At 38.4% G+C, this 21,792-nt stretch overlaps 1 protein-coding gene across 3 annotated transcripts in view; it reads left to right on the top strand.

Annotated features, from left to right (window-relative positions):
• MYOM1 (myomesin 1) overlaps positions 1-21,792 on the top strand; it is a 162,688-nt gene that overhangs the window by 65,016 nt on the left and 75,880 nt on the right. For all 3 annotated transcript variants that reach the window (XM_034642225.1, XM_034642227.1, XM_034642226.1), the window contains exons 11-17: positions 533-621; positions 731-793; positions 4,501-4,665; positions 6,808-6,969; positions 13,875-14,016; positions 16,651-16,850; positions 19,061-19,117. In XM_034642225.1, the coding sequence (XP_034498116.1) occupies positions 533-621; positions 731-793; positions 4,501-4,665; positions 6,808-6,969; positions 13,875-14,016; positions 16,651-16,850; positions 19,061-19,117 (878 nt within the window). The remainder of the gene's footprint in view (positions 1-532; positions 622-730; positions 794-4,500; positions 4,666-6,807; positions 6,970-13,874; positions 14,017-16,650; positions 16,851-19,060; positions 19,118-21,792) is intronic.

Consider the following 21,792-nt stretch of genomic DNA (forward strand, 5'->3'; position numbering starts at 1 on the left):
TTTAAACAGTTAATCATCCACTGTTCATGCTGTAATTTATGCACTTAAGAGGTTTTTTTGGACATTTTATTTTATTTTATTTTATTTAAAGATTTTATTTATTCATGTGACAGAGAGACAGCCAGCGAGAGAGGGAACACAGCAGGGGAGTGGGAGAGGAAGAAGCAGGCTCCCAGCGGAGGAGCCCGATGTGGGACTCGATCCCAGAACGCCAGGATCACGCCCTGAGCCGAAGGGCGTGATCACGACTGAGCCACCCAGGCGCCCTTTTTTGGACATTTTAAATGAACCTGGGCTGGGGTCACAGTGGACCATAGGTGTCCTCCTCCCGTACTGTGCTGCTGGCCTGAAACTGTAGATGATATCCTGCCTTATATAAAATCCCACAGGAAGCTGGATCAGAGTCAGCTTCATCAAAATTCCCCTGAGCCACGTGTTGCCCAGTGATTTGCAGTGTGCCGTGTTAGCAAAGAGATCCTTGATAGAAGAACAGCTTGTAGCGATGGTCACTCATCTGCATCTGTCCTTTCAGGTGTGATTTTGAAGACACTGCTCAGTACCGGGCCTCAGCGATGAACGTTAAAGGGGAGCTTTCAGCATATGCTTCAGTCGTGGTAAAGAGTAGGTTTGCTGCACTTGTTTTATTCAAAGTGTACTTTAAAAAATTTATTCTCATTGCTAAAAAATAAATCAGGAAGCAGTTCACATGCATATCCGCTTTCTTTTCTAGGATATAAGGGAGAGTTTGATGAGACTCGCTTCCATGCTGGGGTTTCCACCCTGCCCCTCAGCTGTAAGTTTAAAAATATATTTGCTAAATGTCATCTCTGTTTAAAATACAGCAGAATAAGCCATTCTATAATGCTGAAATAAAAGATAGGATTATTATAATATATGTTAGTATGCATATAATAGCTATCTATGCTGGGTTTTATTTTTTAGATTCTTTGGTTACTGTTCTCTTTCTGAATATAACTGCTTCATTTTGGTTTTATAAAAGCCCAGATATGATGGGCTAAAAATGGCAACTGCTTTTAAGTCTTTCTGTGTTAAACTGAAAAAGATGATTACACAAACCTGGGCAGTGATTTAACCATGCCCCCCCCCACACACACACCTGTGTCCTGTATCAGAGCATCCCGGTCAACATCACCTCCTGGAGAAATCCGTGTCTGACTCCCACACCCACATCTGCCCAGTCAGGGTTAGGTGTCCCTGGTGAGACCATGGCACCTCCATCACAACATCCATCACACTGAAGCTGTTAACTGTTACGTGTCTGATAATGAACGAATAAACAAATACATTAATTTATGAAGTGTAATTTAAAATGAAGTCTCGGGGCACCTGGGTGACTCAGTCGGTTAAGCATCCAACTTTTGATTTCGGCTCAGGTCATAGTCTCGGGGTTGTGAGATCAGGCCCCATGTTGGGCTCCACACTGGGCATGGAGCCTGCTTAAGATTCTCTCTCTCCCTCTCCTTCTGCCCCTCCCCCTCTCCCTCTCTGAGAATAAACAAACAAATAAATAAATAAAATGTCTAAATGTGCTTTAATAACAAACTATTAAAAATATTCTGATCTGTGGTAATTTATGAACTTCAGTCATTTCACCTATATCTGAATATCTTTTCATAGGCAGCAACAAAAGTAAAACCCTTATGGTTGTTCAAATAATTCAGTGCTTACGGTGGTCAAGCTGAAAAAGTTAGTCAAGCCTGAACTTATTTTCTGAACATTAAAAAATAAGTGATAGTTTTGAAAATGCTTGATGAAGGTACTTTCTCATGGGTCAGTTTTTCACCTAATCGGTTAGTTTGATGTCTGTAGATGACCTGTTCCATCAGTTTCATGGGATGGCTCCTAATTTTAATATTCCAAGTTTTAATCTTTGGTATTAATCCCATGGGTGGGTGGGAGGGGATGATGAGTAGGAGTGAGGGAGGAACACAAGCCATATCATGTTTTTTTCCTATCATTTGATTTTTACTGAGATAGAATAGTTGAAAATTCTGAAACTATGACTTATCTCCTAGTCCCTAAGACTGGCTTATTAATCATTTATTTCACAATCATCTGAATGTGTCCTGCTCATTCCCACTGCCATATCATCATCCATATTTCTCCCACTTCTCTCTTCTCCATCAAGCTAGGGTCTAAAAGCCCAGCTCAACCTTACTTCTCTAACTTCTTAATCTTTCCGATCCTCCTCTGACTGGTCCCTGAACTGAGTGCAGTTGTTCCCAACATAGAAAACAGAGGGCTTTTATTCATTTATTCAACTAATATTTATTGAGCATCTGCTATGTACGAGTTACTGGTTTAGGTGCTTGGAATATGCTGATAAATATCATAGATAAAGTTCCCTGCCTGTGGTTCTGTTCTAATAGTTAATATATATTGATCAGTTGTACCAGACAGCATACTAAGACACTTTGTTATATGCAGTGATCATTTAATGTTCTCCCAAAGCTTATAAAATAGGTGTCGTTTATCTACGCTATACAGATGAGGAAATAGTTTTAGAGAGGTTAAATCATGAGACAAAACCACACATAATGGTAGAGTAGGGGCTTGTAAGTTTGTCTTTCTAACTCTAAACCGTATTTTTTTTTTTTTTTTTTTTGTGGGGTAGGGGAGCAGAGGAAGAGGGAGAGAGAGAATCTTAAGCAGGCGTGGAGCCCTATCTCATGACCCTGGGATCATGACCTGAGCCAAAATCAAGAGTTGGACCCTTAACCGAGTACCACCCAGGCACCCTCTAAACCATATTCTAAAACAGGAGTTGGCATTTTCTGTAAAGGACTCCTGTAATTGTAATTTGTGAACTAACTGTAATTTGTAAATTATTAATACTTTAGGATTGTAAATACTTTAGACTTTGTGGCCCTATGGTCTTTGTCACAATTACTCAACTCCACCTTTGCAAGACAAAAGTCACCATAGACAGTAGGTAAAAACTGAACATGGCTGTGTTCCAATAAAACCTTATTTATAAACATTGAAATTTGAATTTTCTGTGACTTTGCACATGTCACAAAATATTCTTCCTCTTTTGATTATATCTCAACCATTAAAAAATTGGAAAATTATTTCTAATGGTACAAAGCAGGAGGCAGTCCAGATCTGGCTCACAGATTTGCCAAATCCCAACCTAACCCTTATCTCTATTTTGTAACCTTTATCTCTACCTCCTGAGCAGCGTTGGAGCCAGCCGGCCTTCCCAGACAGCGAGGTCTGATTGAATTGTTTTACTTTTGATCTCAGCAGGACATCATCACATAGAAGTGGGGCAGACGGGAACTCTGCTTCAAAGAGTTGTTGTTTCACTCTTGGTTAGTGGTTGCCAGAGGACACACGGAGTCAAGGCAATCTCATGTATTGCTGGAGAGCACAGCTTCTGGAAAGAGCCTGCCAGTGTAAACCCTGGCTCTGTAGTGTCATTGTGGGCAGTTAATTAGGCCTCCCTATGCTTCTGTTTCCTCATCTATAAGACAGAGAGATGATAATGGCACTTACCCGAGACAGCTGTTATGAGGTTTGAGTTAATAGACATTTAACACTGGGACCAATACTTGGCACAAGATGAACTCAATAAATTTTAGCTTGCATTTTCAAATTAATTCTAAGAGGTGTTGGGAAGAGAGATGAACTATGAGACAGGGCCTAAATTTTAGAGTCGGGCAGCTATAGGTTTGAATTTCAATTTCACACATAATACCTTTGAAGCCTGGACATTAGCTATGTATTATTTTTGTGAACTTCTACATTCTCATCTGAAAGAGAGGGGAAAAAAATATCTGTGCCATGGGGCTTTTGAAAGAATTAGACGACATATCAAATTCAAGTATGTGGCATGGTAACCTGTTAACGCAGTCATTATTTTCCCAAGCTCTTTTCCTTGAGAAAAGAGAAAATAAAGCCTGGGAGGGTTTATGATGCACGTATATACTCAATCTATAAGTAAGATATTTCTAAGAAAAGTATTTTTTAAAGTCACAATATTATAAACTTTTCAGTTTGACGTTTCTTTTAATATTTTTTTTCACTCAGATCACTAAAGATACTGAAGCAATAAATTTTTCCAATAAGTCAGAAAACTCTATTTTTATGAGTGATTGATATGACCCTTTGTCTGGAGAGTAGAGCAGCTGAGTTTTAAATGACTAGGAATCTAAAAAGTGCATATATTATGCTGAGTATTTAAGTCTAAGCTAAATGTGGCATTCATTTACATGCTATGTGAGGTATTAAGCCTGACCTTTAAATTCTATTCATTGCAATAATAAAAATAAATATTGAGCTTATCTGACCAATGAAGCAAGCATTTCCATTTCACATCATAATATTTGGGAATGTGCTATGTACTTCTTTGTAAGACTTAATTTTTGGCCAGATAGTTCATTTGATCAGTGTTTGTTTTGACTGCTTATTAAAATGCTAGTGTCTCTTTGGTGAGAAAAAAACCAAATTACTGATGCTTGTTTTTGTTGTACCCAGTTGCTGTGACCCCTTATGGCTATGCATCCAAGTTTGAGATCCACTTTGATGACAAGTTTGATGTGTCTTTTGGAAGAGAAGGCGAGACAATGAGTCTAGGCTGCCGTGTAGTTATCACTCCTGAAATTAAGCATTTCCAGCCAGAGATCCAGTGGTATCGGAATGGTGAGCCTTTATGATGAATTCTCACTTAGGTTCTTATTCATAGAAGGTAGCAGATGGGGCATGGCACCCGAGCATGAGTGTCCATAAGACCGCAGACTTGGACCGGCAGAATCTGGACATTAGAAGGCATAACCTACTGGATGTTGAAAGAGTTTTTATGCATATATCAAAGTAGCAGAACTTTCATAATATATTTGTGGCGGTTATAATTTCTTATCACCAAGTAATCTGTGGAAAGGATGACAAAAAATGCATTTTTATAAATTACTTATATATTCATTTTATAAGTTAATTTTATTTAGTAAAATTAAGGGAAGTCCACTGAAGTCCACTGGCACTATGGAGCATGCCCACCGACCCCTCGGCCTGGTAGGCAGAGAGCAGCGTGCTCACCAAGCAGTTGGCCTGAACTTCAGTTGTGCACACAGGTGCCTGGGGCAGTCCAGAGCATCTGGGTCCAGCCCAAAACCAGTAATGGCAACAGCCCTGTGGATGGTGAACATGGGAAGGGAAGAGGCTCCAAGCAGGGGCAGCATGGGAACCTACAGCCCAGCTTGCCAGCCTGCCCCTCCTTCCCCAGAGCTCATTGCTGTGGGATCTGCACAAATACTAACTTACTGGCCTGAGCATCCAAACAGGAACTACCAGCAACCAGGCAGTAAACTTTGTCAGTAAAATATTACAAAATAAAATCATGCATATAGACGTTGCAGTAAAGCATATGAGGCAGTTGTTGGAATTCTTCAAAGAGTTTAGAATCCCTGGTTTTGAAAATGGCTATAACACTGCACAGTAAATATTCAGAGGCTGAGAAATGTAAATTAAGCTTAAAGATTGTCCCATTCAATGAAAAAGAACACTATTTTCATATGAAACTGTGGATGAAGCAATTATTAACAAGGAAGATAATTTTAAAATGAATTTTTCCTTGTAATTGAAGATACAGTGATAGAATGCATAAACTGACATTTGGATTATATACAAATCATTTTCAACCTCTTGTATAACCTCCACAAGTTATAGAACATGATAGAGAAAATATCAAAATATTATTATGTAAAACTACGTTTAAAATTAAATCCAGACTTACATGAAATTAATCTATATGAAGTCAAATTTTTTTTAGAAATTTTGTTCCTTAAGAATCATTAACTCTAGAGTACTAAAATTTATATTTTGAAATAATTTATCAGAAAGTTAACCCAATGTTAACTTTATAAGAATTTATCTATGTAATACAATATAGTATAAAACTATATTATATTTTAAGTATGTATTATCTTAACAGCTATAGTAATAGTTGCATCAGCAGAAAGATCCTTCTCAAAATTAAAAATGATCAACTCATTTTTGATCTTGCATTTGCAAAGAGTGACTGATGTTACTTTTTTTTTAAGATTTATTTATTTATTTGATGGGAGATGGAGGAGTAGAGGAGAGGGGCAGAGGGGGAGGGAGAGGGACATGTAGACTCGGCCTGAGCACAGAGCCTGTTGTGGGGCTCAATTTCATGACTCTGAGGTTATGACCTGAGCAGAAATCAAGAGTTGGCCACTCAACCGACTGAGTCATCCAGGTGCCCCTCAATTACATTGACTTAAAATGAAGTTACTAAAAGTATAAATCTGATGACCTAATAACTGAATTTGCAGAAAAGCAAGCCTGAAATATCTTATTATCAATCAAGATATTACATTAATAAAATTATTTTATATAAAAAAATTATGGCATGAAAATATTTTTTTTGCAATTTGCATTACCCCAATTATATTTTATATGTAGTAAAATATTTTTGGAGGAAAAAGCCTTATATTTTAGTACCTATAACTGTATTTTTTTCTCTGCTTTTTGAACAGGGGCTTTGCAATTTCATTTTGCAGTGGACCCAGACCCGGCAGTTTATGTATCTGACCCTGGTCCCTTCACTTCTGATATAGTATTTTTTTTTTTTTTTACCAATATAAGCATGGCAGAATGGCTCAAAGCCCTAGAGACTTCCATTAAAAGTCAAATAGCTCTCAATATAGAAGAGGCAGAGAGAGAGGGAGGGAGGGAGGAAAGGAGGGAGGGAGGGATGGAAAAAGAAGGGAGCAAGGGGAGGAAAACTCAGTTCATTTTCTTACTTTTTAAAAAAATTTCCAGGAGCACCTGTTTCTCCATCCAAATGGGTGCAAACACTTTGGAGCGGAGATCGAGCAACGCTGACATTTTCACATCTCAACAAAGAAGATGAAGGCCTTTACACAATCCGTGTACGAATGGGAGAATATTATGAACAATATAGCGCTTATGTCTTTGTTCGAGGTAAGACCCAGCAAAAAGCAGAACACCCAAGAATATTTAAAACACTGAGGCCAAATCAATCTATCCAAACATGGTTTTTGTAATGATGAAAGAGCCATTTGAAAATTCTTCCATAATACATGGCATAAGGTTATTAACTTCCAGTAAAATTAGACCCAGTATGAAAAGATTACCCCTGAGGCACCAACCCAAAGGTAACTAGCTTCCGGACTGTGTTACTATCACTAATGTCAGACTTTCTTTGTCTTCAGTGAGTCACCAGTGCAGCTCTCTATAGGTGTTCGAGTAGAGATGCTACATCCCAACAATAGAAAAAGCCATTTCAGTTTATGGAAGCTGCAATAGAAGGGGAAGTGCTATGGGGGATTTACTCTTTAATATCTATTTCACAGAGCAAATTCGTTATTTCACTCCAGACCCCTTCTTTATAGTTTCAGCTTTAATGAACTAGGAACAAGGTCCTACAACTTAATCCTACAACTGTGTGGTTTTAAGAGCCTTTCTTTCTTCACCTGTGTCTTGAATGGAGTGGATGTCTACAAGTGGGAATGTTACTTCTACATGGGATCCCAGTGCATTTGGAAGACCATTGACACTTACAGGCTACAGAGCCAGTGTTCTGTGTTCTCTTCTGTGATGTTAGTCAGGTGTGGCCACAAGAGAGACACAGGAGAGGCTTGGGAAAACAAAGTTTATTACACTCACAGGTTTTAGCACACCACGTAGGGCCACCAGGGGAAACATGTGCATAGGTCGGGTTGGTCAGGAGGCAGAAGGGGCAGGAGGTGGGGAGAGCCTAGGCCATGGCTTTTATTAGAGTTTCTGTGGGAAAGGCAAGGCAGGGCAGGATAAACAGTTTAGGATTGGCTAGTTTGAATCATTTTGGTAGACTCCACTCTATAGGCGTGGTCCCTGGTGGCCTGCTACCTGGCCCAACAATGATTAAGGCAGGGGAATATGGTCTCATGGGGTGCTCAGGCCAGATAGAGGAGGCGTGGCTCTGGATTGGTCGGTTTGCATATCAAAGGCATGCTCCTGGATGAGCCCTTGCTATCTCCAAGAGTTGGCTAGTCCTGAGAGGGGCAGTGTCTTCCCAGTCAGAAAGGTTTTTAAAGTGTCAAAACATCATAATATACAGAAAACTAAAGTAAAATATAAACAACACAGGAGACTTACTAATTTTTTTTAAATCTCTTGCGCACTAAATAGAATCATAAACTCATAGGACTTTTGACCAAAATGGAACTTTAGAGGTCAGGTGTCCTTAACTGGGATCCACAGTCTCCCAAAGTCTCTATGATTAGAGTTATATTTCAATATATTTAGTTTCTTTGGCAATGTCATGTATTTTATTTTATGCAATTGAAACATTATTCTGAGAAGGGGCCTCTATACTTTCTTTGTCACTCTGCCAAAGAAGTCTATGGCATGAAAAAGTTAGGATTCCTATTCTAGTCCAATCTTTTAATTTTAAGATGCAGAAACTGAGGTTCAGAAAAATAAAGGGATTTACCAAAAGCCTCACAGTTAGTTAAAAGCAAAAGTGAACCTAGGATTCAGGTCTTCTGATGCCTAACCCAGGATTTTAATTAGGGTATAGGCTAAGCTGATGAAACAAAAAAGCTTATTTCTCCCATATGTCTATGAATTCAGATATAGGAGTGTAGTTCAGAGTCCCAGGTCCCATCTACATTGTTATTCCACTGCTCCCATGGTGCTATCCCATGTTTCCATCCCAGCCTATAGGAAGAGGAGAGAGAGGAAGTGGAGGGGGAGATGCAGAGTCGTACACATCACTTCTGCACGGTGAACACTTAGTCACATGCACACACCTCACAGTGAGGGAAGCTGGGGCCTCGTGTGTCCAGTCAGACGGCCATGTTGCCTGCTAAAGCTGGGCTTCTAGTACTAAAAGGAAACAAGAAAAATGGATACTGGGGACGGTTAGCAGCCTACATACAGCCCCAGAGAACAGTAACAATTGTGGAATTCCATCCCAGAGCAACAACTGGTAAAGATACATGAATATTTACATCATCTGAAAATGTGTCAGACTCTCCTACACAAAAGTATTGAGGAAAAAGTCAGATATCCCTGAGGGAAGAGAGATGCTAGCCTCTGGATAAATGGACACACTGAAACTCATCAGCAAGTAAGTCTGCGTAGACAGACCACCTGGATAAACCTGGCTGGAGAAGGACTGAGTAAGCAAAGTCTTTGCCTCTGCTCTCAGTTGTCTTACCTAAACCAGACAGTGTCTCTGGCGACTCAAGAAAAAAACCTTAGTTACTTATGCCTTGACGATTCTTTCGTGGACTTTGGGAACTCTGACATAGTCTAGGGTTTTCTCAGTAACATTTCTCAGTGCCCTTATCCAGAATTGTGGCTCTCTGCCAGATTTAGGCCAGACTTCACATTACTGTCTATAGACAGGGAGAAGGTATTGAAATTTGAAATTTGTACAGGCTAGTTTTCAAATCCACAAAATAAGGAAACAATAAGATTCTAAAATTTATCAATGTAGGGTAAAGACCTACAAGTGGAATAGCTGGGTCATATGTTAAATTTGTGTTTAACCTTTTAAGAAATTGCTAACATGTTGGGTTTTTTATAAAGATTTTATTGTTAAGTAATCTCTACACCCAGCATGGGACTCAAACTCACAACCCGCAGATCAAGAGTCACATGCTCCACTGCCTCAGCCAGCCAGGCACCCCAAGGAATTACCAGCATGTTTTAAATGACACTTTATGTGTTTTACAAATTTATGTGAGAGAATTGAGAAGATAAACGGGAAAGACAAAACTGGAAAGATAAATTTCAGTAATCGCTTTGTGAACTTAAGAACTTTTAGAAAAATATTTCACTTAAAAGTTTATTTTAAATGATGTATTTTAAATTCTTTTTTAAAAAAAACCTTCATTTTGAGGTGTACTTGATAAACCACAAGATTCACCTATGTTGAGTAGACAGTGCTTCTAGAATATTTACAGAGTGTGCAGCCAACACCTACCATTCAGTTTAAGAACATTTGTATCACCCCAAAGGGATTTTTTTGCCCATTCTCCACTGTCATCCCCAAACCAGCCCATAGGCAACCACTAACCTACACTCTGCCTCTGTTGGCATTCTCTGGACATTTCTGGATATAGTATGTGGACTTTTACATCTATCTTCTTTCATTAAAACGTCTATTTTGAGGTTCATTTATGTTGTAACACATATTAAGAGTTTGTTCCTTTATATTGCTGAGTAGTATGGCAATGTATGGGTATATCTCATTTTGTCCATCCGTTCACCAGTTGGACAGTTGGATTATTCCAGCCTTGGCTATGATGAATAATGCTGCTATGAACATTTGTGTTCATATTCATGGATGTTTGTTTTTATTTCTCTTGGGTAGAGACCTACAAGTGGAATTCTGGGTCATATGTTAAATTTATGTTTAACTTTTTAAGAAATTGCCAGCATGTTGGTTTTTCTGTAAAGATTTTATTTTCAAGTAATCTCTACACCCAACATGGGGCTCGAACTTGCAACCCCCAGATCAATAGTCACATGTTCCACCACCTCAGCCAACCAGGTGCCCCAAGAATTACCGGCATGTTTTAAATGACATTTTATGTGTTTTATAAAACTCTGTATACATTGAACTGCATAAGGCCATTTCGGTGCATTTTTAGAGCTCTGATATTTTTGCTGCTCAGAAAATAGCTTCTGAACCAGAATGATCATTACATAAATCACCGTATGTCTGCAGAAACACATTCCAGAGCTGCACATATTTGGCCAGGATTTTATTACATAGGTAGTATGTGTTCTTTGTGAAAAAAATAGACCATATAAATAGAGAAAGAAAGAAAGAAAGAAAGAAAGAAAGAAAGAAAGAAAGAAAGAAAGAGAAAGAAATAGCTATTCCAATGTTATAATTTTATTACATATTCTTTTAGACTTCTATGTTTTATATATTCTTTCCTCCCCTACCCCCTCCACTGCATAAAGGGAGAGAGATGATAAAGTGGTAAAGGACAGGATAAAAATGTCTTGAAAAAACAATTAAAAATGACAAAGAAATATATGAAAAAGTTTTTTACTAGTAATCAGAGAAATGAAAATTGAAATGATGTAACATTTTAATCTATCATATTGCAAAGATTTAAAGGATTTTTAAAATCCACTGGGATAAAGTTTGGAGGGAATAGCACCCCTGTAAATTGCAGGTGAGTGTTAATTGTTTCAACATTTCTCAGGATGTTTTGTTCCTCTGTATCAATAGTGCACATTTCCAACAAAGGTGAGAAAAATGTTTGTATTCGGAAAAACTAGAAGAAATCTGGATATCCACCCATGGGAGTTGTAAAATAAAGTATAACAAATGCCCCGTATAAACAACAGAATACCACACAACAATGAAAACAAGTGATGTTTATCTGTATTTATTGATATAGAAATATATTAACATGAAACTATATAGTCCAATCCCATTTTTATTTCAAAACCAATCACTTTTGAGTTCATAAATATAGAAAAAAAATCTAGAAAAATCTAGGCCAATATGTTAGTAGTAGTTATCTCTGAGTTATGGAATTGAAGAGGATTTTAACATATTTTTTGGTTATCATATATTTTAACAAGGAAGCACTGCTTTTATACTGAAGATAATAGCGTTACTTACATTTTGAAAAAAGTTACTAGCTTATGTCAGAAGTCAAAATATAAAGAGTAGCAGGCTAATCTTTCCCACCTAATTAATCAAATACACAAAGACTTTGGCTTTTTGGAGGTTCGGGAGAAAGAAGGGCACAGGCTAGGAGGGTTGCTGCTGACCGAGTGGGCGCTGTGGTCAAGCATGCTAGCACAGCTGCTGAGAGCCAGGAGCACAGACGTGTCGCAACGTAACACAGTATTTGGATTTGGCTTCCAGCAGCTCCTATACAGAACATGTTTTTAGAAAGACCGTCAAGCCCACCCCAAGAATGGCATGGTCCAAATATGCTGAAAATTGGCTCCCTAGTTGCCTACTGTCTGCTGGGCTCTGTTACAAACAATAGATACTCAGCAAACTAAACCAGGGATTCCTGGTTGTTACACTATGCGCCTTGGGTGGAGGTTGCCAGTTGTTCCTTCCCAACTGAGTGGCTTTCCAGCATCCCTTTTCTGCCACTTAGGCCTGCTAACCTCAGCATCTCTACCCTTTTCTAGCTCTGCTCCAACTTCACCATCAGTGGGCTCTGCCCCCAGTCTAGCGCTCTCAAAGCCTGAAAGGAAGGAAGTTTTTCCCCACCAAAATGCTGACTTTTAGGGGCTGTGATTTAGTTATGTTCTCATATGGCACTTGTGCCAGAGAAGTTGCCTAAAACACTTTCCTGCAGGTTCATGGGGCAAGAAACAGAATATTCAAAACCAAAGTTACCTGAGCTCCTTACTGGCAATGCAAACCTATCAAATTCAGAAGTGCACAAATATTTCTGCCTTATTATCAAATGGTTTAGTAACTTATAAGAGTTACGGAAGTATAGCTCATTGTAAAACAAAAGTGTTTACTCAGTCGCAGGAGTGTTTTCCTTGAGTTGAGTGGCTCCAACACGTCTCAGCCTCCTCTCAGGTTAACTCCAGTTATAAGGAGGTGGACCAGAGGTCAGGAGGAATGGGCAATGTGGACCCCACCTCCAGAAACCCTGCCGCTCACTTAAAAGGCTGTTGACAGATTATTTTCATTCCCCTTGCTCTCCTCCTGAAAACATCCCTGGTTCACAAATTTAGCTGTGCCTGAAGACACTGCTGAGGAGACCCACTGTCAAAGGATCTCATTTCGTAAACATTCACTGCCCTCCCTTTCTTGTCTAACCCTGGACTTCCACTAAACTCGGATAAACTAAGCTCAGATGTGGATATTGCATCAGAGTTTCTTTCGCAAGTGTCTGCAGTCTGGGAACAAACATTTGATAAAAGTGAATGTTTTCCTTTCTCTTCCAAAATGGGAGTGCCCAGCAGAGGGAGGGGGGGAAGCTTCATGGTTTTTATTTTCTTGTGGATGCATCCACAAGGTGACAGAAGGGGCTATTTGTTCCCCTTCAGAGCAGTTTGTATTTCTGAGTAACACTGTACACTAGATATCTTAAGAACAGATTTTCTGGCTCAGCTTCCCTTAGACTTTTTTTTTCTTTTTTTTTTTTTAAAAAGATTATTTATTTATTTATTTGACAGAGACAGCCAGTGAGAGAGGGAACACAAGCAGGGGGCGTGGGAGAGGAAGAAGCAGGCTCCCAGCGGAGGAGCCCGATGTGGGACTCGATCCCAGAACGTTGGGATCATGCCCTGAGCTGAAGGCAGATGCCTAACGACTCTGCTACCCAGGTGCCCCTCCCTTAGACTTTTCTGATAGCGATTCCTGACATCTCCACATTTATTTTCCTTTATTTTTTATTTTTAAGAAAAAAAGTTTGTTTTTTTTTAATTTATTTGACAGAGAGAGAGAGAGAGAGAGCACGAGCAGGGGCAGCAGCAGAGGGAAAGGGAGAAGCAGGCTCCCCACTGAGCAGGGAGCCCAATGTGGGGCTTGCAGGATCCTGGGATCATGACCTGAGCCGAAGGCAGATGCTTAACCGACTGAGCCACCCAAGCTCAGTTTATTTTCCTTTAGAACATTTTGGGCAGGTGAAGGCCATGAAACAAAGGTCATGGGTCCTTTTTAGAGCTCTTTCTTACATAATGTTCTTTGTACAGATGATGAAAGCACACATTGTCATGTTGGTAAGCAAATTCTAAGATTGGAACTCGCTCTGCTGGGGCCAAGTTGTAGCCACTATGGGTGTGGTAAGAAATGTGTGCACTAAGTCCGGGATTGCCAGACTGTGATGGATCTAGTCTGAGAGGTTTAAAGGGATCCTTCTGTATTTCCACAGACGCTGATGCAGAGATTGAAGGAGCTCCAGCCTCTCCCTTGGACGTGGTGTGCTTGGATGCCAACAAAGATTATATCATCATCTCTTGGAAACAGCCAGCTGTGGATGGAGGGAGTCCTATTCTGGGCTATTTTATTGATAAGTTAGTACTTAGTCTAGTTTCAGTTCGAGTGATTTGGCCATAGAGATGCATGCTTGATTTCTTCCACCATTTCTATGTGAAATATTTTCTTTTCTGGCCTCCTCTCTCTCTTTCTCTCTCTTTCTCTCTCTCTCACACACACACCCCTCCCTATCTATTGATCTAAATTCCAAAGATAATTTTTTAATTTGACTACCAGTGCAAGTCACTAATTTGACAAGAATGCTGTGAATTTATAGACCTTATAGAGGCCACTTTGCAAACAGCTGGTGTCCAAGGTATTTAATGTCCACATTCCTAGCATGTCAGTAATTTTAAAATATTAAACAATTTAAAGAATAATACTTCAGGAATACTAACAAAATCTTATTCATTTCACAGGATGTGGTTTCAAGTTAGACAAAGAAATAACAAATATCGATAGTATTAAATTATGTTCTTTCTACAAGTTTTTGCTATTTACATTCTCTGAAAGTTAGAACCTCTGATATTTATAGTAACTGGGTCTTACACATTAATTATCCCGTGAATTTGGACAATACAGACAACAAATTTAGATTATCAACCTAAATACATTATTATCTGACTTAGTTTCTATTCAAATAGTTGCTCCAATTATCTGTGCATTTTTCAGTAATAGAATCTAATTGTAGAAGCCACTGGGGACAAATAATCTGTGCCACTGTGGTACAACAGGTTTGTACCAAGGAGTATTAAACTGAATATTTACGGTAAGAAGTAAATATATGCCCATTGGGCTCAATACCATCCAGAGAAATATTTATAATAAATCATATACTATTTAACCATATACTAAACATTTCCACATTATTTTGTCATTTAGTACTAATGAACTGTGAAGTTTTTGGTAGATTCTTTTTCATCCTTACAGACTGCCTTATTGTCTTTGGCAGATTTCCAAGGGATTTGCAGAATTAATCAGTGTAAGACCAGGGACGATCAGAAGTACATTTTGCTTAGTCATAATAAAAATAACCATATTGCAGCTAATATTTATTAAACATTTCCTATGTGCATGGCACTGTTCTAAATACATAACATATATTAACCATGAGCCATAACCACCATTTGAAAGGTAGATACTCTTATTGTGAGTAGGAAACAGTTGCCGGCCCAAAGCCACATGCTGGTGAGAAAGCACTAAGTTGCCTAAAGTCACACAGGTAATAAGTAGCAGAACTAGAATTCATGTATCAGCCTGGCCATATATTTATGTTCTTTCTGCTCCAACATGCTGTAGACATCTCCAGAGCAGCTGCTTTCTGCCTATCTTTCTACCCACATGGGGGTTGAGAAGCACACTTAGTATCACTGGGTCGCCATGACAGCATCTGCATAGGGAGAGAGGGAGAATCTCTAGGGACAGGGGCGGTTTGAAGAATTGTCCTAGGCCTCTTGGCTCCCTCCCAAACCCTACCCATAGCAGCTCCAGAATTTCTACAAAGACAAGATTTAAGGGTGGGAGTCAGGGAGTGAAGCCATATTCGATAGCACTTTACATAAGGTTGAGGAAATGTCTATTGTCTATATCAAAGAATGGAAGGGTGAGGCTGAGGAAGCCAAGAGAAACTTCTCACCCCGACCACCTCTGCAATGCCGCTGGAACCCCCTTCCCCATGTGAATTATTTGGGTTTAGACATTTTAGACATAGAGCCGTGTTGGGGAAGTGACATAAACTAAAAGTTCTGTGCTTTGCTCATAAAAACTGATACTTAATCCTAATGCCGTATAATGTAATCACACATTGAGAGCCCCTAACCCCCTGTCGATCAGGCCAGTAGTATAATCTCAACTGCCATCTTTGTCTCCCAGGATGTGACCACTCCATCCACAGGCACCAACTGCTGTAAAAGCACCTAGTTACAAATCAGAGGTTCCAAGCACATAATCCTTCCCTGCCAGACCCGAGAGTTTCCCTGCATCTCACCAATCTCATCTGTTAAGAAACAAATATGTTACAATGCTCTCCTCACCCTTCTACCCACATAGCATGTACTGATTGTCAGGTGGGCTCTTTCCAGGGGTGACTGGCTGGCTCAGTCAGTAGCGCATGCGGCTCTTGATCTCAGGGTTGTGAGTTTGAGCCCCATTTTGGCTGTAGAGATTACTTAAGGGAAAAAAGTGCGCTCTTTCCAAACTACAGTATAAATAGGTATATCGAAGGTGTTAATTTTCTCAAACAGTAGTTTTATTTTTAGAAGAAAATGCATAAGGAAGACAGAGAAGTCACCAGTGGTGGAACTGAAGATGTCAGCCAAGGAGATGTTTGCAGGATCCTCCCCCTCGGTCTCTCCAGTGTAAAGATTGTATATGCCTATACCTGTTGCTGCGTCTGTTTTTTCCCCAAAGTTCTTCTGCCTAGCGCACAAGTCCCTTCAGCTGCTTGCTTTTAGGGAGTTTAAAGGAAGTATGCATGCTTAGGAAGGATCTGAGGCATTTTTATTATTAAAGGAGACACATTGCAAGTGAGTGGAACTGAGTGCATGCAGTTAAGAACTATTGAACCACACTTATAGGGACATCTGAGGCAATTGGGTGGGTTTGCAGCTTTGAAGCTATTAATTTAGTCATACTTCTTTTAATATTCTTGCTGACCTCTCTCTTTCCCTCAGGTGTGAGGTGGGCACAGATAGCTGGTCTCAGTGCAATGATACACCTGTGAAGTTTGCCCGTTTTCCAGTCACTGGGTTGATAGAAGGTCGTTCTTACATATTCCGAGTTCGAGCTGTGAATAAAAATGGAATAGGTCTACCATCTAGAGTTTCTGAGCCTGTGGCTGCTCTGGATCCAGCTGAGAAAGCTAGACTTAAAAGTAAGCATTTTTCAATTTTCAGGATCTTCTTGAACTTTTTTTTTTTTTTAACTAATTATAATAGATCTCATTACAAGGTTATTCCTCCCCCTTCCACTAGAGGGAGAAGAGAATAGGAAATCCTTTATGGATCAGAAAATCCAAGGAGGGGGAAAAAAAACAAAACCAAAACCAATTTGTTTTTAAGCTCATCTCTTCACTAAGGGCTTTATTTTTTGTCTTATTTTTATTTGATTCAGAGAACTTTTCCTTGTTAAACTGAGTTCTGGGCATTCTGTTTGAAATGAAATATGATAAGAGCCTGGAAAGAATTTTTATTCATTTTATTAGCCAAATACACTTTTCCTTTTAATTCTTAAAATTCTAAGTTAAATTTCTTAACCTAGAATTTGCACCTTAGAGCATTAATACTCAACACAGTGAGTTTCTTTATATGAAAGGAAAAACCCATTTACAACATTATGTCTCTATACTTGAGTTACCATATTAGACAATCAAAAATAATCTTTCCATGTATTTAAACTCCAAGTCTCAACGTCAAGACCATGGTACACGAATTATGCTCTGCATTTGTTTCATGGGAACCCATATACATCCTCGGTAATAGAGACCATAAAATGACCTTAAAAGATTGTTGGAATTTAACACTTCAAACTATACCAGATTCTTCACACTTGACCGTATAGACATTTTAGGCCAGATAATTATTTGTCACTAGGGGCTGTCCTGTGCATTGCAGGATGCTTAGCAGCATCCCTGGCCTCTACCCACTGGCGCCAATAATGCCCCTCCTCTCCCATTGTGACAATCAAAATTGTCTCTAGACATGACCAGATGTTTCTGAGGCTCAATATCATCCTAGTTGAGGACTACTAGTCTATTTCATATTTGCAGAGTTATTCTTTTGTTTTTTTTTTTAAAGATTTTATTTATTTATTTGACACAGAGACAGACAGCCAGATAGGGAACACAAGCAGGGGGAGTGGGAGAGGAAGAAACAGGCTTCCAGCAGAGGAGCCTGATGTGGGGCTCGATCCCATAACGCTGGGATCACGCCCTGAGCCGAAGGCAGACGCTTAACGACTGTGCTAGCCAGGCGCCCCCAGAGTTATTCTTGACCTTAGGTACATGTGTGGCATCATAAAAAGCTAAGTAAAATACCTTTTCTTTGGAGACTTTTGTAATCAAGCTCCTTGATTGCCCTCTGATTATTTTTCGCCTATTATCTGATTGCCCTCCCCTTTCCTAATTCCAGTTCATATTTTCATTGACTCCTCTTCTATAAATTCCAATGAAAATAAGATTTGGGTTGAAAATAGGTTATCTTGCATATCACCTTTCTGTTTTTTACAAGCTATGGTGAAAATCTGTTGATAAAGCAGGAGTTGAACCATTCTCTCTTTCTGTTACTTGTGGGAACACAGAAATTAATTTCTTCTTTTTTTTTTTTTAAAGATTTTATTTATTTGACAGAGATAGAGACAGCCAGCAAGAGAGGGAACACAAGCAGGGGGAGTGGGAGAGGAAGAAGCAGGCTCATAGCAGAAGAGCCTGATGTGGGGCTCGATCCCACAACACCGGGATCACACCCTGAGCCGAAGGCAGACGCTTAACCGCTGTGCCACCCAGGCGCCCCAGAAATTAATTTCTTCTTTAATGAATAAATGAATTAAATGAATTTAAATGGGTTTTCTTCTTTTCCTGCCCATCTCACCCATTTTCCTTACTCCAGATCTAACCTGGTTTCCTTTGTAGATAACGCTTTTCAAAATATAATGGAAAGAAATTGCTTTCATTGAACTGTACTGTAGGATTAGCCCCCCCTCCACCCTTGGCTTCATTATTGCAGATAAATAACTGCTGGGCTCGTAATTGTTCTAGAAACATTTCCGCCAAATACATGCCATCTCTTAAGAAGAGATGAGAGAACTTACATGCTTCCAGAGATCTATATTGAACAGTAAACATATGTTATTTACCTTGCTTGTGAAAGTACAGTTCCAGAAATGTTGACTCCAAATAGTTGGGCTCTGTGCTCTATCAGATTGTGGGTCCCTTGAAGACACAACCCATATATATGCTCAGTAAGATTCATTAGGAAAATTTGTTAGTAAACTATATCAAACCCATTTGTGACTATTATGGCCAGTTTATGAGTGCAGTTGAAACCGCATTTATGAGTTTTGTGATTTTTTCATTTATCTGTTCAGGTCGCCCTTCACCACCCTGGACTGGACAGATCATTGTTACTGAAGAGGAACCTACAGGTAAAAGCTGTTTTCCCCAGATACTGTTGCCAGTGTTTTGCCATGTGGTTTAGCTTTTATTATGGAGGGTACAGTGTATATTATTGAAGATGTTTTGGAAAGAACATCCTGAAATATGTGGAGATCATAAAGTAACTTATATTTTCAGAGATCCCTGTTTTTAGAAAAGGTTTATTGAGGTACAATTGACATAGAGTAAACTGATTTCTGTAAAATATTCGATTTGACAAATTCTCCATGTGTATATACCTGTGAAACTATCACCAGGATCAACATAATGAACATATACATCACCCCTAAAATTTCTTCATGCCCCTTTGTAATTCCTTTCTCCTGCCTCTGCCCATCTTCAGGCCATCACTGATCAGCTTTCTGTCACTCTAGTTTACATTTTCTGCACTCTTAGATAAATGGAATAATACTCATTTTTCTCTGGTTTTCTTCCCTCAGCATAATTATTTTGAAATTTATTCATGTTGATGTATGTATCCGTTCAATTTTTTTATCCACATACTATCAAAAGCTTCTATGAACATCCTTGTTAGGTGTTTGTATGAACATACACTTTTCATTTCTCTTGGATAAATACCTAGGAGTTGGACAGATAGGTCATGTAGTAGGTGTATGTTTAATTTTTGTTGTTGTTGTTGGATAATTTTTAAAGGAACTGCCAACAGTTTCCAAGATGTTTGTACCATTTTTCATTCCCATCAGCAGTATATGAATTCCGGTTACTTCACATCATCACCAGTAATGGTATTTCACAGTGGGTGCATAGTGGTTTTAATTTGCATTTCCCTAATACTGTTGGAAATCTTTTTATGTGTATATTGCCATTTTTGCATCATATTTGAATCTTTGCCAAATCAAGTTTATTTAAATGTCTTTTCTAGAAATATTATAGCATTAGCTCTTAGATTTCAATCTGTGCTCCATTCAAATTAATTTTTTCTATATTGTGTGAGGTGAGGGTCTAAGTTGTTATTATTATTATCATGATCATTTTGCACGTGGCTATCCAATTTTTCCATCAATCAGTTCAAAAGATTATCCTTTTCCCGTTGAATTGCCTTGGCACCATTGCCAAAATCACTTGGTTGTATATTTTTGGATCTATTTCTGGAATCTCTATTGGTCAATTCTATTTTCTCTCCACCAACCACTATCTCGATTAGTGTGGCTTTAGGTTGTTGTTTTTGTTTTTTTTTAAAACTTCATAGTTTTAAATAAATGAACAAACAAATAAAGTAAAAAAAAAAAAAAAGCTTCGTAGTTTTGAAATTAGGTAATATTAGTCCTCTATTTCCCCCCCCCAAAGTTGTTTTGGCTATTCTGTCTTTGCATTTCCACATAAATTTTAAAATCAGCTTATTCATTTCTATAAAAAAAACTACTAGGATTTCAACTGAGTGTTTTATATCCTATCCTCTTGTTCTATCAAGTGATAAAGTAGTGATGATATCTCTGACCAAATGGTAGATTTATTTTTTTTCTTGCAGTTCTACCAGGTTTTGCTTCATATTGTTTGAGGTTTTGTTATTACATGTATAAACATTTTAATTGTTACATCTTCTTATGAATTGAACACTTTGTTATTATAAAGAGACACTCTTTACCCATGGTAATGTTTTTGCTTAGAAATCTACTTTGTCTGATACTAATATAATCATTCCAGGTTTTTTTTTTTATTAGTGTTAGCATGGCATATGCTTTCCATCCTTTTACTTTTGACCTATGTGTGTCTTTATATTTAAATTGTATTTCTTGTAGGCAGCATATAGTTAGGTCTTGATTTTTTATCCACTTGGGTAATCTTTGCCCTTATATTGGAGTGTTTGAACAATTTACATTTTGTATGATTATTGATATGGTTGGATTTCAATCCACCATCTTGCTATTTGTTTTCTACCAATCCATCTGTTTGCTTCCTTCTCCTTTTTTCCTACTTTCTTTTGGATTGGGTATTTTTTTATTATTCCATTTTAGCTATTTATCTTATTAACTATAATTCTTTGTTTTGCATTATAGTAGTTTGGAATTTTAATGTACGTCTTATCACAACCTCCTTCAAGGAAGATTATACTACTTCATATATAGTGTAAGAACCTAAAACAGTGTTGTTCCATTTCCCCTTTCAAGCCTTGGTGCTGTTTATACATGGATTTTATTTGTGTGTATATTACAAATTGCACAATACAGTGTTATTATTTTGGTTCAAATAGTCACTTATCTTTCAAAGAAATTTGAAAGTAAGAAGAAACTTTTCAATATTCACTCACATTTTTATCATTTCTGTTGTTCTCCATTTCCTTGTGTAGATCTGGATTTCCATCTGATATCATTTTCTTTGTACCTGAAGCATTTCCTTTAATATTTCTTGTAGTGCAGGCCTGCTGTTTATGAATTATTTTATTTTTTGTATGTCTAAAACAGTCTGTATTTCATCCTCATTTTTGAAATACATGTTCACTGGTTATAGAATTCTAGATTGACAGTTTTTCTTTCAGGACTTTAGAAAGGATGGTCCACTGTAGCGCAGATCTGTACTCTAAGAATGACTATTGTTATTCTTATTTTTGTCCCTCAGTGTGTATTTTTTTCTCTCTACCAGCTTTTTTTTTTTTTTTTTAAGATTTTTTATTTATTTATAAGACAGAGATAGAGACAGCCAGCGA

Source organism: Ailuropoda melanoleuca, chromosome 14 (genome assembly GCF_002007445.2).
Source record: "Ailuropoda melanoleuca isolate Jingjing chromosome 14, ASM200744v2, whole genome shotgun sequence".
Taxonomy (NCBI): Eukaryota; Metazoa; Chordata; class Mammalia; order Carnivora; family Ursidae; genus Ailuropoda; species Ailuropoda melanoleuca.